General features: G+C 38.8%; 1 protein-coding gene across 4 annotated transcripts in view; it reads right to left on the bottom strand.

Moving 5' to 3' along the window:
• Positions 1 to 664: 664 nt before the first annotated feature.
• Positions 665 to 16,139, bottom strand: part of PCMT1 (protein-L-isoaspartate (D-aspartate) O-methyltransferase) — a 53,735-nt gene continuing 38,260 nt past the window's right edge. For 2 of the 4 annotated variants that reach the window (XM_086708106.1, XM_086708107.1), the window contains 4 exons: positions 14,108 to 14,193; positions 9,329 to 9,498; positions 2,999 to 3,142; positions 665 to 1,465 (listed from right to left, as the gene is read on the bottom strand). In XM_086708106.1, coding sequence (XP_086564232.1) covers positions 1,453 to 1,465; positions 2,999 to 3,142; positions 9,329 to 9,498; positions 14,108 to 14,193 — 413 coding nt within the window. In that variant the 3' untranslated portion in view covers positions 665 to 1,452. Of the gene's footprint in view, positions 1,466 to 2,998; positions 3,143 to 9,281; positions 9,499 to 14,107; positions 14,194 to 16,139 lie in introns of all 4 variants that reach the window. The other 2 variants (XM_025925706.2, XM_025925705.2) reach the window with 2 other exon arrangements.

Genomic DNA, 16,139 nt, shown 5'->3' with positions numbered 1-16,139 from the left:
GTGCTAGATTCAGAGTTTGTATTTTTTCAAGTTCTAGAACTCCTGGAAAAACAAAGATCTTTCTATAAAAGGTATAAAATGACAATATTTAAACAAGATCCCAAAGTGCTACGGCCTTCTTAGAAACTCACTTTTACAGTGATCATATTAATACATATCTATTTCTTTTGAGAGAGCGAGAGTGAGTCGGGGAGGGGCAGAGAGGGAGAGGGAGACAGAATCCCAAGCAGGCTGCGCACTGTCAGTGCAGAGCCCGATGGAGAGCTTGAACCCACGAAGCGTGAGATCACGACTTGAGCCGAAGTCAAGAGTTGGCTGCTTAACTGACGGAGCCACCCAGGTGCCCCAGGAAATGTTTACAGATGAGATGGGTTTTGTCACATTCATCCTTGACCTTCATTCACACACTCATTCAGCATTTACTGTTCATCTGCAAGAGGGCAAGCCCCGTGTTAGGCAAAGAAGAATGATGAGGTGTGGTCCTGGTCCGCTGGAAACAGTCAGTCTAGCAACGTACCGCTGGAGGTTCTGGTCACCCACGCTACTCAGACGTCATAAAGCGGAGCATCAGAGAAACCACTTTCTCTCCGTGGTCTCTCTCAGTCAGCACTTTGTATCTGGTGGACATGTGGTTCTTTCCCGGGGATTCAAACACCACCAAGGCCTCTTTTACTTTTAACTTTATTTGGCAAAGCAGCTGCATAAACTGTTCAGTGACTAGGACCCAGCTTACACAGCATGTTAAATCCATATACGTTATCAGCAGCAAATCGGAAACAGAAAAAACAATACTGAGCTACAAGTCTCCTATAATTTTAAAGAGGGAAAGTACTATGTCAGTTATGTCCAAGCCGAACAGCTAAGTGTTTTAAAGGACATCACCTGCCATCTTCGTAAGTTTTAATATTTACAAATGCTTAGTTTTAAGGTGACAAAGCAGCTGATTGTATCTACAACATGCTATTCTATGACACCACATCAAAAGCTTTAAAAAGGGAGCTCATCTCTATTTTCTTAGTGGCATCTAACAGACATCCAAAAACCAAGAATCCTAACTTGTGAATGGTGGTGTTATCTGATGTACAAAAGGAATCTGATAAATTAATATTGAAACAGAATTAAGTGTCTAAAAGAAAAACCACTCCTCAGAATCAATTCACAAACTAAGTTTTCCATTTGACAGAACCTCGTCTTTTAATATTTTAAAGTAAAGTGTGGGTGTGTTGAATTAATAAATCCACAAATTTATACTTTGCATCGCTCCTCTACCAATTCGGCTTCCGTGCCTCTTTGAAGAATTAGAAACCCTACAAAACCACACATTTTCATGCTGAAAATAATAGTGTAACAAAGTCCAAAACAAGCTGTGATGCTGTTGGTTTTCAAAAAGCTTTGAGAACTGAGATGAGCAATCCACTGTAATATTATATACTGGTCAAGCTGATGGCGCTTTTACAGTTCGTCCCTGGGGGTGAAAAAGAGAAATATGTCAGTAGGAGTTACGTACTATAACTTTCTAGGAGTTCAGATACAATTATTACATAAGTACAAATACACCAATCCCCAAGCATTAAAAAGGGAGGGGAAAAAAAAGCAAAGCAAACAGTCCCAAGTCCAAGCAAAGATGGGAGTCAGCCATCCACACATCCCTCATGCTGCTCTGCAATGAAACGTGAAACCTCAAGGCCCTGAATTCTTTATTTTTTACTTCTTAAAGATAACTTTCTTCCTTTAAGAGCAAAAATTCAGAGAAACTTTAACTTCTCCATCTAGGAGCTTGCTAACACTGTTGATTAGAAAATGATGATGAGTATTTAGAGTTCAAATCATTTTTTATAGTTACATTTACAAAACTGGGCAAGAATTTGGTCTTTTGTTTAGAGTATCTGTTAGCAAGTGCTGCGTAGGTCCATCTCAACCCAAACTCTTTGGAAGAAAAACATCATCTGGAGGTGTGCTGTCTCTGTCAGCTGATTTCAGAAGGCAGCCTCATCAGCTCCAAAAGAAACCAGTCGCTCAGCCAGGCACAGCACCTTCCCAGCAACTGCCAGCGACAGGAAGGAAGGAATACAAATGCAGCCTAAAATAAATGGTATGGTATATAAATTACACCTCAATAGAGTGTTAAAGGTGAAAAAATAAAGCTATCAAAAAAGCCAAAAAAACTTCAGAGTAGAGGGCAATCTGAGTGACAAAAACATCGCTAACTACACAAGAATTTTAGGGGTAAAGAAGTATGACGTTTGCAACTAAATCTCAAGTGATCTCAAGAAAAAATAGGATATACATGCATATATAAATAGAGAAGAGGGGGTGAGAAAGTGAATGTATAGAAACGTTAACCATTGGTAACTCTGGATGTAGAGATTCAGAAACTCTTCCTACTATTCTTACAATTAATCTGTAATAAAAATTAAAAAGTCTTTAAAAAGTTGTTAAAATCAATGTGAAGGGAAGGTAAGTAAAGAGCTAAAGTTTCCCAGGTATGTGGTGAATTAAGGGACTATCAGACAATACACTTTCTTTTAAAACTAAATTTTGTAAATTGTGTGAGAAATTATTTTAAAAATTACATCTCCCATAAACTGCCTTTGTCATAGAGTACTGGATTATCTGTTAAATGATAAATGATCATTTCTGGTCCCTTTTAATATATTCTTCTAAATAATGTAAATACTAGAATTCTCATAGAACAGCTTTTACTTAAATTCATGCAAGCATTAAAATATTTAAACTGCAAAGATTTCATACTTGCAAAACGCTCTTTTCATAAATTCACTTAACTCTTTTTAAAATGTAAACTGAAGATACTACTGTCTTTGCAAAATAATTTACTGTATTTGATTTACCTGTTGCAAGGCATTAAGGACATTGTAAACATATATCCTTATTGCCAACAACATAGCACAACATTTCCAAATGTCCTCTTCAATTAAAAATTGTTTTAAAAAAGAAAAGGATAAAAACTCTCAACAAACTAGGTATAGAGGAAACGTACCTCAACATAATAAAGGCCATATATGACAAGCCCACAGCTAACATCATACTCAACGGTGAAAAGCTGAAAGCTTTTCCTCTAAGATCAGGAACAAGACAAGGATGCCCACTCTCGCCACTTTTATTCAACATAGCACTGGAAATCCTAGCCAGAGCAATTAGGCAAGAAAAAGAAATAAAAGGCATCAAAATCGGAAAGAAAGAAGTAAAACTGTCTTTTTGCAGACAACATATTATATATAGAACACCCTAAGACCACCACCAAAAAAAAAAAAAAAAAAAATCAAAACTAATAAACCAATTCAATGAAGTTTCAGGAAACAAAATCAATATACAAAAATCAGTTGTGTTTCTATATACCAATAATGAACTATCAGAAAGAGAAATTAAAACAATCCCATTTATAATTGTATCAAAAAGAATAAAATATCTAAAATAAATTTAAACATGGTGAAAGATCTGGACACTGAAAAGTATAAGACATTAATGAAAGACATCGAAGAAGACACAATGCTCATGGATTGGAAGAATTAATACCGTTAAATATCCATACTACCAAAGCAATCTACTGATTCAATGCAATCCATATCAAAATCCCAACAGCATTTTTCACAGAAATAGAACAGCCCTAAAATTTGTATAGAACCACAAAAATCCCCAAATAGCCAAAGCAATCTTTAGAAAGAAGAACAAAGCTGGAGGTATTACACTTTCTGATTTCAAACTATATTACAAAGCTAGAGTAATCAAAACAGTATGATATTACCATAAAAGAGACACATGGGTCAATGGAACAGAACAGAGAACCCAGAAATAAACCCACACATATATGGTCAACTAATTAAGGAGCCAAGAAAATACAGTGGGGAAAAGATAGTGTCTTTAGTAAATGGTGCTGGGAAAACCAGACAGCCACATGCAAAAGAATGAAACTGGCCCATCTTACACCACACACAAAAAAATCAACTCCGAACGGATTAAAGACTTGAATGTAAGACCTGAAACCATAAAACTAAACTTAATGTGGTAATCATTTTGTAGTATATACATACATCAGATCGCTATGTTGTACATGTAAAAGTAATGTAATGCTATGTCAATCATATCTCAATAAAACTGGGAAAAAATAGTATTGTAGAACAACTAACAATGTGGGACAATACTGATACCACTTTATTTAATAAAAAAGATTATAAAACTATACTATATGAACTCAGAATTACAAAAGAGCTATATACAGAACTATGGATAAAAGAGTAAAAAAAAATGTGTGTGTGTGTGTATATATATATATATATATATATATATATATGTATATCTACCAAAATGTTGATAATATTTATCTCTAGGTTCTGACACTGTGGGTAATTTTTATTTCATTCTTTGTACTTCTAAAAATTTTTACACGGCACATGCATTATACTTTGGTAGTCAGAAACAGTATTACTAAAAACAAATAGAAGGAACTGTATAGCACTAAAAAGAAAAAAAGGAAAAGGAAAAGAAATTAAGTTTATAAACCTGAATTTTAACATTTAGGGCACCAAAGAAAACCAAAAATTTGCTGTCAGTGCATGTATAACCTTGTCACATCCTATTACTCCAAAATCTATATAACTTTCAAGCTTTTATTTTTCCACTTAATATTCCAAATTCTACATAAATATCTTTCTTTAGCTGACTTACACATGTAGATCATTTATAATAAAAAGTATTATGTCCTGGGGTGCCTAGTTGGCTCAGTTGGTTAAGCATCCAACTCTTGATTTCGACTCAAGTCATGATCTCCCAGTTTGTGAGATCAAGCCCTACATCAGATTCTGTGTTGACAGTGTGGAGCCACTTAGGATTCTCTCTCTCCCTCTCTCTCTGCCCCTCCCTCGCTCACTCTCTCTCAAATAAACTTTAAAAATAAAGTATTATGTCCTAATTTCTAGAAAGGCTCTTTAAAATGGTTATATATGTGCTAAACATGTTCATTAGGTTAATAATTATATATATTATTATGTAATATATAACTATACTTAACTTATTAGGTTAATAACATTTGGGATTGTATATTCTTTATTGTATATTGTATATTCTTTACATTTATCTAACAAATGTAAAGATGTACTACCAGGAAACAATAATCAAAATCCACGAGTGTTTTCTAATTAATGGGTTTTCTGAGGTAATACAGTAGATTGTACAAAGCTTTATGAGAGACGTAAAAAGAATTCCAAAAGCAACAAAACACATCCCTGCCTTTAAGGGTGCAAAATACGTCATAATGCTGTAATGTCTGTCAAGAAATTTAAAAGGGACAATACGGGACGATACGGAACACAGGGTCAACCGGATACCCTAGGAACTACACTGTCAGCCTTAGAAATGCCCAAACGATTCATAACATGTTTTTCACTTTACGATGACATGGATAAACAAAGCGCTGACAGAATGAGAATGCTGACACATTCCTCAGCGTCACAAACCAGAGATGAACTTATTCCATTGACTCCTGTGGCTCTTAAAAATAAAAATAAGGGGCGCCTGGGTGGCGGAGTCGGTTAAGCGTCCGTCCGACTTCAGCCAGGTCACGATCTCGCGGTCCGGGAGTTCGAGCCCCGCGTCGGGCTCTGGGCTGATGGCTCAGAGCCTGGAGCCTGCTTCCGATTCTGTGTCTCCCTCTCTCTCTGCCCCTCCCCCGTTCATGCTCTGTCTCTCTCTGTCCCAAAAATAAATAAACGTTAAAAATAAATAAATAAATAAATAAATAAATAAATAAATAAAAATAAAACCAGATGTTTAACAAAATATTGATCTCTACATATATAAAATGAATATACTTATGTTAAATGAAACACATTTAAAAAGTATGAAGAGCTCATGAAGCAGCTGATACAACTATTACACATCCACGTCATGAACATACTACCACAGGTTCTAGGTCTATGGCCCCCACGTCTGGCATCGTCTCTTATCACTCCACCAAAACTAGAAATGACCCCCCTTCCAAGCATAAGGAAACAGAAGTCTACACGCAGGCTTGGGGCTTTATGTGGCATGAGAACGCAGCATGCCCACCACCACTGCTCTTGTTTTCCCACATAGTTTCTATCGAAGGTCCCCAGCAAAGACTGCACCTCACCCTCACAGAGCACCGCAATCGGCTCTGGATTCCTCAGGAAGAGGAGGACGGAAAGCTGGCGGGAAACAAGAGAAGGTTCGGAAGAAAGCATGGGGATGAGCTGTTACATTAATCTGGAAGAAGATCCGAAAGAACAGAGATCACCTCACCTGGCAATAAAACTGAGGAGGAGCTTTTTAGATGATAATTCCCAAATGTGGGATGAACACTCAGAAAATGGCAAGCGACTCTTTTTAGCCACATTCTATCCTTACTACCACTGCCTTAATTCAGGCCACCACCATTTCACCCCTAGCTTGCTACAACCGCATTCTGTTTCAGACTCTAGCTCTGTCCCTTTCCAATCTACTCTCTACGCCACGGCCAGGGTCATCTTTCTGCAATGTAATTCTGATCGCCTCACGGTCTGGCTTCAACACTTCAATTGCTCTCCTAAACACACTACACTCTAACTGGTTGTTTGTCTTCTTTAGATTTGTTTGGATCTCCCACATGACTAGAAGTCCCAAGAGAATGGTCGGTTTCACGTTCACAGCTGTGTATCCATGGCCCTAGTACAGTCCCTGGCAATGCTGTCCCTGCTCTCAGTGGGTTCCAGTCAAACTGTTTCCTCCCCCTGTGGCCCAGCATGGTAGGTCCCCGGTCCCTGGGTATGTCAAGACCCTTCACTATTCCCATAACCTTGCCTGTATTTCTTTGATTCGTCCTTTCACTAAAATGGCTTTAAAAATCCCTAGCTGAGCATACTTTCTATTTTCTGCCTCGATCCTGCCGGAGAGTTTAAGAATACAAATAGAAACGGTGGATTAATGGTCTCTTTTGATTTTCAGTTAACTGTTGTTTTACCCTTTCAAACATCTTGTTTTCTAGTAATTTGTTTCAGCACAAATTTTTTTCAATGTGGCAGTTGTTTTTTTTTTTTCCAATGCTGTTTTCAGCATTCACCTTCACATTCTATAAACCTATACTCTTGAAAGATTTACAATTAAGTAACTGATTGTCTTTGTAAAACTATATCTTGGGGGGCACCTGGCTGGCTCAGTTGGTAGGGCATGTGACTCCTGATCTCAGGGTCAGGAGTTCAAGCCCCACATTGGGCACAGAACTTACTTAAAAACAAAAACAAAATCAAACTACATCTTTGGATGTAGGAAAAACGTGTCTGAACAAACAACATTTACAACAGAAAGAATTAAGAAGTCTTTCTAGTACAACTAGAGAAATGCCTCCAGTGATACATACATGTAAAATTGCTCAATCTTTTAAAAAGTTGAAGACCGAAGAGAAAAACAGACATATATATATCTAAATATTTGGTAAATGACTAAATATTTGCCCATAAATTTAAAAGTTATTCTAACTTTAATATAAATAGTTCAGTTTTATAAAGGGTAAATATAGGTGTTGTGGAAACCTAGAGTTTATATGACCTGGGAAGCGGGAAGAACCTCTTCATGAAGGAAAAAAAAAGAGGACTAAAAACAAGACTGCCCAGAAAACTGGGAGGACCAGGAGAGACCCTAAGCACGTGAAAGCCCTGAAGATTAAGTGTCATGAGCTTCATGCTAAACCCACCTCCGCTTATTATAGAAACAAAATACTTTTTGTAATTCCTTCATCATCAAATTGACAGTAGAATGTTCAATACTAACATTTATTGTGTGTAAAAGAAAAAATTTAAATTATTAATGAAAATCTGAACTCTTACTTGGTAGCAAATGTCAGTGAGCTCAGTGATATGTTTGCCCCTTGTGTATAGCAGCAAAATCATACTGTTACGTAACAAGATAACCATCCTAGAAGCAAAGTCGAGGAAGTCTGTAATTAGTTGTTAAAAACTGTATGATTTTAACTGGCAAGACTCATAGCTTTTTAATTTCTTTTTTTAAAGCAGTGGCCGTGCTCCAGGTTAAAATTCAAAGAAAAGAGCTATATCCATATTAAGTGAAGAATGAAATGCAATTCCTAGTAAGACATCCCAGAAATGGCCAATCGGAGTTTAAAGAAAAACTCAGTTTTGAACAAACGGAGTTAGATGACCATTTTTGCAATCAAACATTATTCAAAAAGTGTCTTTCCACTTTCCATAAAACAAGATTGAGGTCTATTAAACTTACAATCACCATTTTACTCACTAAAAAAATAAAAATAATTCTTTAAAAATAAGTACCCGTCAAATAAAAAAAAAAATCCTAAAACAAGGAAACTGTAAAGCCTTTCTTATTTAGACATTTAATTTTAAATAGTCTTAGCTAGTGTCACTCTTACTTATCGATTTCACTCCTTCCCACTGGAGGACGTGGGGAGGGGAAGGGAGAAGGAGAGAGGAAGAAGAGAAACCTAGGCTTCAAACAAAATATTCAGATTATGCAGAGACACAAAACACAAGTAGGCATTATAATGAGCCATGCTGTACTGAAGATTATGCCGCATGCTGTTGGCCCTTTGGGTGGGTTTGTGAGACCTGGGCACTCCCTTTGAGCTTAGAGAATCCCCCCACCTCCCCAGGAACTCAGAGTGGCTTTAAAATGCGCTGGCCAGTTCTATAGACTGGGAGAAGTTTATCCCTTATAGTGGCTCTGAAACAGTAGCTGAATGTAAAACAGGCACAGGTTGTCAGACAGAATGTCAATGAACCTGACTGAAAGAGAGAAAGCAAGCTGAGAGGAACAATGTCCTCTCTGGGATTCTGACACCTTTGAAAACTGGGACAAGAGTATCTTTTCCCTTCTTTCTCTTTACGACTATGGTGCAACAGCGGGTGGAAGGGGCAGGAAATGATGGCCCCTTCTCTTCAGACCAAAGCCTTTGTTTCCATGATCATACAGCAGTTACAAAAATGATCTGTGAATATAGAAAATTAATGGCTGATAATAAACTATCCTTAGAAAGTTCTGAACAGTGGCTAAAAGCCTCTTTGGAAAAATTAAAAAATTAAAAAACCAAGAGAAAGGAAAAAAACCCACCTTCGTGCCAACCAAGTCTCACCCCCCTTTCCCAAAGATATGAGTTAAACCAAAAGAAGGGCACACTCATGCGAAGTTTGTCTAGACTTTTAATGTAGTGAATTTCTGATGTTAGAATGGAGTAGCATAAAGGTGACAACCAAAAAAGCAGCCTTGTGGTCTAATGTCTTAGAATCCACACCCTTCACCTTGCGTGTGTGGAAGAAGAAAGAGCAGAAGATAAAATCACTTCCACCTGGCCCACTGCTTCTCTTTATCTGTTAAAGGCACGTAGATCACTCCCATCAGGGGCTTCATCTTGACACTGCCGTCCTGCAGCTTGTCGTACTGCTCCAGCATCTGGTTGCCACCTGCGGGGCCGACCGGCAGTATCAACCTCCCACCAGGCTTTAACTGGTCTATCAGCTAAAAGAAAAAGACACGCCAAATTACCGATTTTACGTTAAGACTCACTTTACTACACTATAAACAACTTCCCGCGTCCGTGGGCAGAAAGCAGAAATGTGCTTTATTTAGTACATACATACTTCGACTGTTAAACTTCTTACTCAATTACCCATCGACCTCCTCTACTAAACTACCAGTTCTCTGATGACAGGGACTGTGATCTTATCCGTCTCTGTGCCCTTTGGCATCTAACATAGGACGCAGTACAACTGCAGGGCTCACAATGTTCAAGCTGAACCGCGTAAGCAGAACCATCCTCTCTTGGGAAGATCAAAGGCAAAGTAGGAAATTTCAGTGCCTGTTTTGAATCTTTGTGGTCTGGAGTGGGGAAGGAAGCGGGCAGTGCAGCAAATCAGCAAGGAATTCCTATTCTGACACTGCAGAATTTAGGGCATCACGGAGCTGAAAACAAGGAGACCTCGGTTTCACGACTGAATTTAGGATTACTGGCACCATGACAAAGGAAGGTAGGGCTGGAGTTCCTGAAGCATTAGAATGAGGACACCTTGTCAATGAAAAACCAAGAGTACTCAGTGAAAGCCCTTTTGGTCAGAAAACATTTAAACCCTATGTTACCATTTGAATGTAGCCTTCAAATGACCAGTAATCAAACACGGTAACGAAGAAACTTTACTTTGGATAGTATCATCTCTCTCCTGGACCAGATGTCCTACCTTCTGAGATCTCGTGGCTTCCTCTTTTTGATTTTTCCTACTGTCTCTCTCTTCCCTCATTTTTTGATATTATTAAAGTGATTCCTCTAGAAGTATTCTGTGAAACAGTGCACAGAGTATTTTGAGAGAGACAATGAGATCTTCAAGTCCAAAACGACCTTTATTTTACATCTTTGACAATATGTGAGTATAGAATTCAAGGCTGGAAGTCATTTTCAGTTTAGATTTGTGATGGTTTGTTCTTCTGACTTGTTGATTCTTTTAAGCTCATTTATTTATTTTCAGGGAGAGAGAGCGCAGCATGTGCCTGTGCATAGAGTAGGGGCAAAGAGGGAGACAGAATCCCAAGCAGGCTCCGTGCTAGTGTAGAGCCTGACACGGGGCTTGGAGCCGACCTCAAGAGTCAGACACTCAATGGACTGAGCCACACAAGTGCCCCTGACTTGATTCTAATGCTGCTGTTCTGCAGTCTGATACCTTTCTGATTACCAATCGTTAACAGATTATGTTCTATCTGGAAGCTTTTAGAATATCCCTGATATTCTAGCATATCACGGTGATATTACGGTTCCTTTTTTCCTCTCTTTTTTTTTAAAGTTTATTTTTTTTTAAACTTCTTTTTTTATGTTTATTTTTGAGAAGGAGAGACAGAGACAGAGCATGAGCAGTGGAGGGGCTGAGAGACAGGGAGACACAGACTCTGAAGCAAGCTCTAGGCTCTGAGCTGTCAGCACAGAGCCCAATGTGGGGCTTGAACTCACGAAGGGTGAGATCATTACCTGGGCCAAAGTCAGACACTTAACTGAGACCCCCAGGTTCCCCTAAAGTTTATTTTGAGAGAGACAGCAAGCAGGGGAGGGACAGAGAGAGAGGGAGAAAGAGAGAATCCCAAGCAGGCTCTGCACTGTGAGAGCAGAGCCCGATGCGGGGTTCCAACCCACGAACCACAAGATCATGACCTGAGCCAAAGCGAAGAGGTGGATGCTCAACCAACTGAGCCACTCAGGCACCCCTCCCTTTAAAAAAAAAAAAAAAATCATCATACTGGGCACTCAACAGATCTTTTCAAACTACAGAATACTGTCCTTCAATTCTCGGAAATTTTCTTACTTAAGGCTTCGCACTAATTGTTCCTCATACAGAAATTTCAAGCAGCAGCCCCTTTTTTCAGACCCATGCTTCATCTGTGATTTCCAAGGTCCTGATGCCTCCAATTTCTAAGCCCTTTCAAAGTTCTGCAGAGTAGGGGCACCTGGGTGGCTGAGTCAGTTAAGTGTCCAACTTCGGCTCAGGTCATGATTTCACTGTGTGAGTTCGAGCCCCATGTCAGGCTTTACGCTGACAGTTTGGAGCCTGGAGCCTGCTTTGGATTCTGTGTGTGTGTGTATGTCTCTCTCTCTGCCCTTCCCCTGCTTGTGTGCTCTCTCTCTCTCTCTCTCAAAAATAAATAAAACTTAAAAAAAAAAGAAAAAAAGCTCTGCAGAGCAAGCTGCTTCAGCAATGATTCCCTCTGCAGTCTCTTTAGTTCAACTTCCTCCGCCCTCCTGACTCAGTTATTACTCCATCTGCTTTCTATCTGCACATGCCATGGGGGTCGGGAGTGCAGGTGCAATCTCCTAGGTGATAATGAAATATGGACTTTGTGTTTCTGTTTCTTGTTTCTCCAGTTGTTTTGGGTTGATATACAAGAAAAGGCATAAACATCTTTTCTGTTATCTTGAAACTGGAAACCCCTCCCTTCAGAATGTCTCTCTTTAATCGGATATATAAAAACCCCTATAACGCTTCCCAGTGCTACTGCAAACATTTAATTCCTATTGAGCTAAAGCCATAAACGCCCTTGGAGATCATCTCTGGGTCTTAGTGGGGAAGATAAGCCCTGTGTTTAAATACAGTTCTATTTCACATTTTAATTGTTCTTATTAAGCTGCCTTATAAATAAATAAATAAATAAATAAATAAATAAATAAATACCTATGGATCATGTGTCCACATGTGACCATTCATTGAACTATTCATTTATGACATGTACATCTTTCTACAGCATATATATATTTTTAATTTTAAATAAACTCTATGCCACACATGGGGATCAAACTCATGACCCTGAGATCAAGATTCGCATGCTCTACTGACTGAGACAGTCAGGCATCTCCTCTACAGCATATTAATCCTTCAACTAAAATGTGTTAGGGGGCGCCCAGGGACACCTGGGTGGCTCAGTCGGTTAAGCATCCAACTTCAGCTCGGGTCATGATCTTACATTTCTTGACTTCAAGCCCCGTGTCGGGCTCTGCACTGACAGCTCAGAGCCAGGAGCCTGCTTTGGATTCTGTGTCTCCCCCTCTCTCTGCCTTTCCCTGTTCATGCTGTTTCTCTCACAAATAAATACACATTTTAAAAAAAAGTGTTAAGGGGTGCCTGGTGGCTCAGTTGGTTGGGCATCCAACTCTTGATTTCAGCTCAGGTCATGATCCTAGGGTGGTGAATCAAGCCCCATGTCTGGCTCCACACTGAGCATGGAGCCTGCTTAAGGTTCTCTCCCTCTCCCTCTGCGCTTCTGCCCCTCTTCGCACTCACGTTCTCCCTGTCTCTGAAATTAAAAAAAAGATAGGGGCGCCTGGGTGGCTCAGTCGGTTGGGCGTCCGACTTCGGCTCAGGTCATGATCTCACGGTGTGTAAGTTCGAGCCCCGCATCGGGCTCTGTGCTGACAGCTCGGAGCTCGGAGCCTGGAGCTTGCTTCCGATTCCGTGTCTCCTTCTATCTCTGCCCCTCCCCCACTTGTGCTCTCTCTCTCTCTGTCTCTCAAAAATAAATAAATGTAAATAATAAAAAAAATTTTTTAATTAAAAAAAGATAAAAAATTAAAAATACAATGTGTTAAAACGACTGGTTTAGTTTAGTTTTTTTTTTTTTAACAAGTAATACGGCCAGAGAAATGAAGTGATTTTCCCAAAGTCATTCAGCAGCCAATAAAGCAGCAAGTCAATGACCAGAACAAGTTCCTTAACTTTCAGCTTCTCATGAACTCCTCTACACATATAGAAAGGAACTTTTCCAGACTGGGGAGTGGCTGAGACTGGGCAGAAGAGGCAGTGTCACTCTCAGCCCCTAGTCATCTAGTCCAGACCTGTGGAAAACTCAGACTCCATAGAAGCCTAAGATCTCAGTGAACTTAATCAAGGATTATTAAGGGATGACATAAGTTTATCAGTCTTACTAAAATAAAAAAACAATTTTGTACTTAAATTATGTAATATACAATACTGGAATACCTTCCCTCTCATCGCAACTATGCAAACCCTACTGTTCTTTAAGATTCAGTTGCAACTCCATTCATGCATGTAGTTTCATTGATAACTTCAGGCAAAAATGTTCTCCCTCCCTTGAACTCTTACAGTACAGATTTTCTTCTGGCATCAACATATATTACATGTTAATGATAATGCTATCATATCATTAATTTTCCTGTTATATGCAGGACACTTGTTTTCCAGAATATAAGTTTTGTGAGGTAAAATGTATGACAAATACTTCCTGGTCTCACCCATGCATCCAACAATCTTGCATATTCTGGTATTTAATAAAATACCAAGTGATTATCAGATTATGAACTCCAGATGGATTTTCCTAATTCTATTGGTATACTAGTTCTTAGATGGATCAAACACTGCTTCAAACAAGGTAGCTACAAACTGTGATTTAGTAATCTTCAAGTCATTTACGCAACTCTTTGCATACGAAAAAACCCCTGCATACTAAGTATAATGAAAATGCATGACATAAAAGTCTAATTCTGTTTTGAACGTCATCTAGAAGTCATTTCTCTATAAATCTTTTATAGCTTTAGTTGACTGAAGCACAAAAACACAGGGAAAAAAACCCAACTCACTGCCTGGGGCACAACTGGGGCTGCAGCTCCTACATGAATAGCATCGTAAGGGGCTTCTTCGGCATATCCCATTCTTCCATCTCCCACTGAAAGAAAAGAAATTATGCTTTAAAAATCTGTTTGGACAGAACTACCCAGTGGGAAGAATTATAGGAGGTTTAAAACAGAGCAAGAGAGATTTTTAATAAATGATGCTGGGACAACTGGATATTCATATGGAAAAAATATATACTTGAACCTCTACCTCTTACATACACAAAAATCAATGTCAGAAAGATCAAAGACCTAAATGTGAAAAGGTAAAATGATAATGCTTCTGAGAAATAACATAGGGGCATATCTTCATGATTTTAGAGTAGTCTTAAAGAGGACACAGAAGAAGCTGGTAAGTCTGATACATTAAAATTAAGTACTTCTATTAATCAAGAAAGTACCAATACAAGTGAAAAGGCATGCCATGGAGTGGGAGAAGAGGTTTACAATATGAATAAATAGATAAAGGGCTAATCTATAGAAGTCCTACAAATCAAAGAGAAATATGAACAACTCAATATCTGAAAAAGACATTTCACAAAGGAGGAAATCCAAATGGTCAAACAAATGAAACAGTGTTCAACCTCACTAGTTAAGAGGAAAATACAAAATAAAACCACAAAGAGACACTGCTCTATGCTAAGTGGGTAAAAAGAAAACTGACAGTATCAAGTGTTGGTAAAAGACACCGAGCACTAGCAACTCTGACACATTGCTAATGGGAATGTAAACTGGTTCAATCACTTTAAAAAAGTTTTGCAGTATCTATGGTTCCCTATGAACTTGCAATAATACTCTACATAAATAAATGCTTGTATTATGAGTGCACGTATACATTTGGAACTTTATACACATATGTTCACAGCAGCTTTCTAATTCCCCAAGTTAGAAACAACCCAAAATGTCCATCTATGGTAGAATAAACAAATTTTGATAATGGTCTTACAGTGGAATATTATACAGCAATAAAAATTAACTATATGATAAGATGGATGAATGTTACAAATATAACATTGAATGAAAGAAGTCACTCATCATAGACTATATACTGTATGGTTCCGTTTATCTAAAGTTCAAAATTAAATTGAACATTGTTTATGGAGGTGCAATTAGGTAGTAAATGCATAAAAGTAATGATGCTGGTTACCATTAAGGAGAAAGGAAAGTCTTCCGAGGAGGGAAAAGCAAGCAGAGGACATGTAAGCCACCAATAATATTCCCTTTCTTGATCACTGTGATTAATTAAACAGGTATTTCCTAAGCTTCACATTTATGCTTTATGCGTGTTTTGATGTTAGTTATATCTCACAACAGTACAAAGTATTCACATGGAAATATGTCCACTGTATACTGCTGAATGGAAAAGAGCAAACTACAGGACAGAATATATGAGTCAATTAAAAAAAAAACATGTAGGGGCACCCGGGTGGCTCAGTCGGTTGAGCGTCCAACTTCGGCTCAGGTCATGATCTCACCGTTCGTGGGTTCGAGCCCCATGTCAGGCTCTGTGCTGACAGCTCAGAGACTGGAGCCTGCTTTGCATTCTGTGTCTCCCTCTCTCTATGCTCCTCCCCTGCTCACACCCTGTCTCTCTCTCAAGAATAAAGAAAGATTAGGGGCACCTGGGTGGCTCAGTCGGTTGAGCGTCCGACTTCGGCTCAGGTCATGATCTCGCAGTCTGTGAGTTCAAGCCCCGCGTCGGGCTCTGTGCTGACAGCTCAGAGCCTGGAGCCTGCTTCGGATTCTGTGTCCCCCTCTCTCTCTGCCCCTCCCCCACTCATGCTCTGTCCCTCTCTGTCTCAGAAATAAACATTTAAAAAAAAAAAATAAAGAAAGATTTAAAAAAAAGTGTGTATATGTATATTTATTCACACATATAGTTATGTCTAGAAAACTTAAGAGGGAAAAGGAGGGGGTTTCTTTTTTATCTTACACATTTCTGCACTTTAAATTTTTCATAATGGGCACTTGATACCTTGCTATTACTTCTTAAAAAGCA

The sequence above is a fragment of the Puma concolor genome, chromosome B2 (genome assembly GCF_028749965.1).
Source record: "Puma concolor isolate L17-30 chromosome B2, mPumCon1.1.hap2, whole genome shotgun sequence".
Classification (NCBI taxonomy): domain Eukaryota; kingdom Metazoa; phylum Chordata; class Mammalia; order Carnivora; family Felidae; genus Puma; species Puma concolor.
This window is presented reverse-complemented; position numbering and strand designations above follow the sequence as displayed.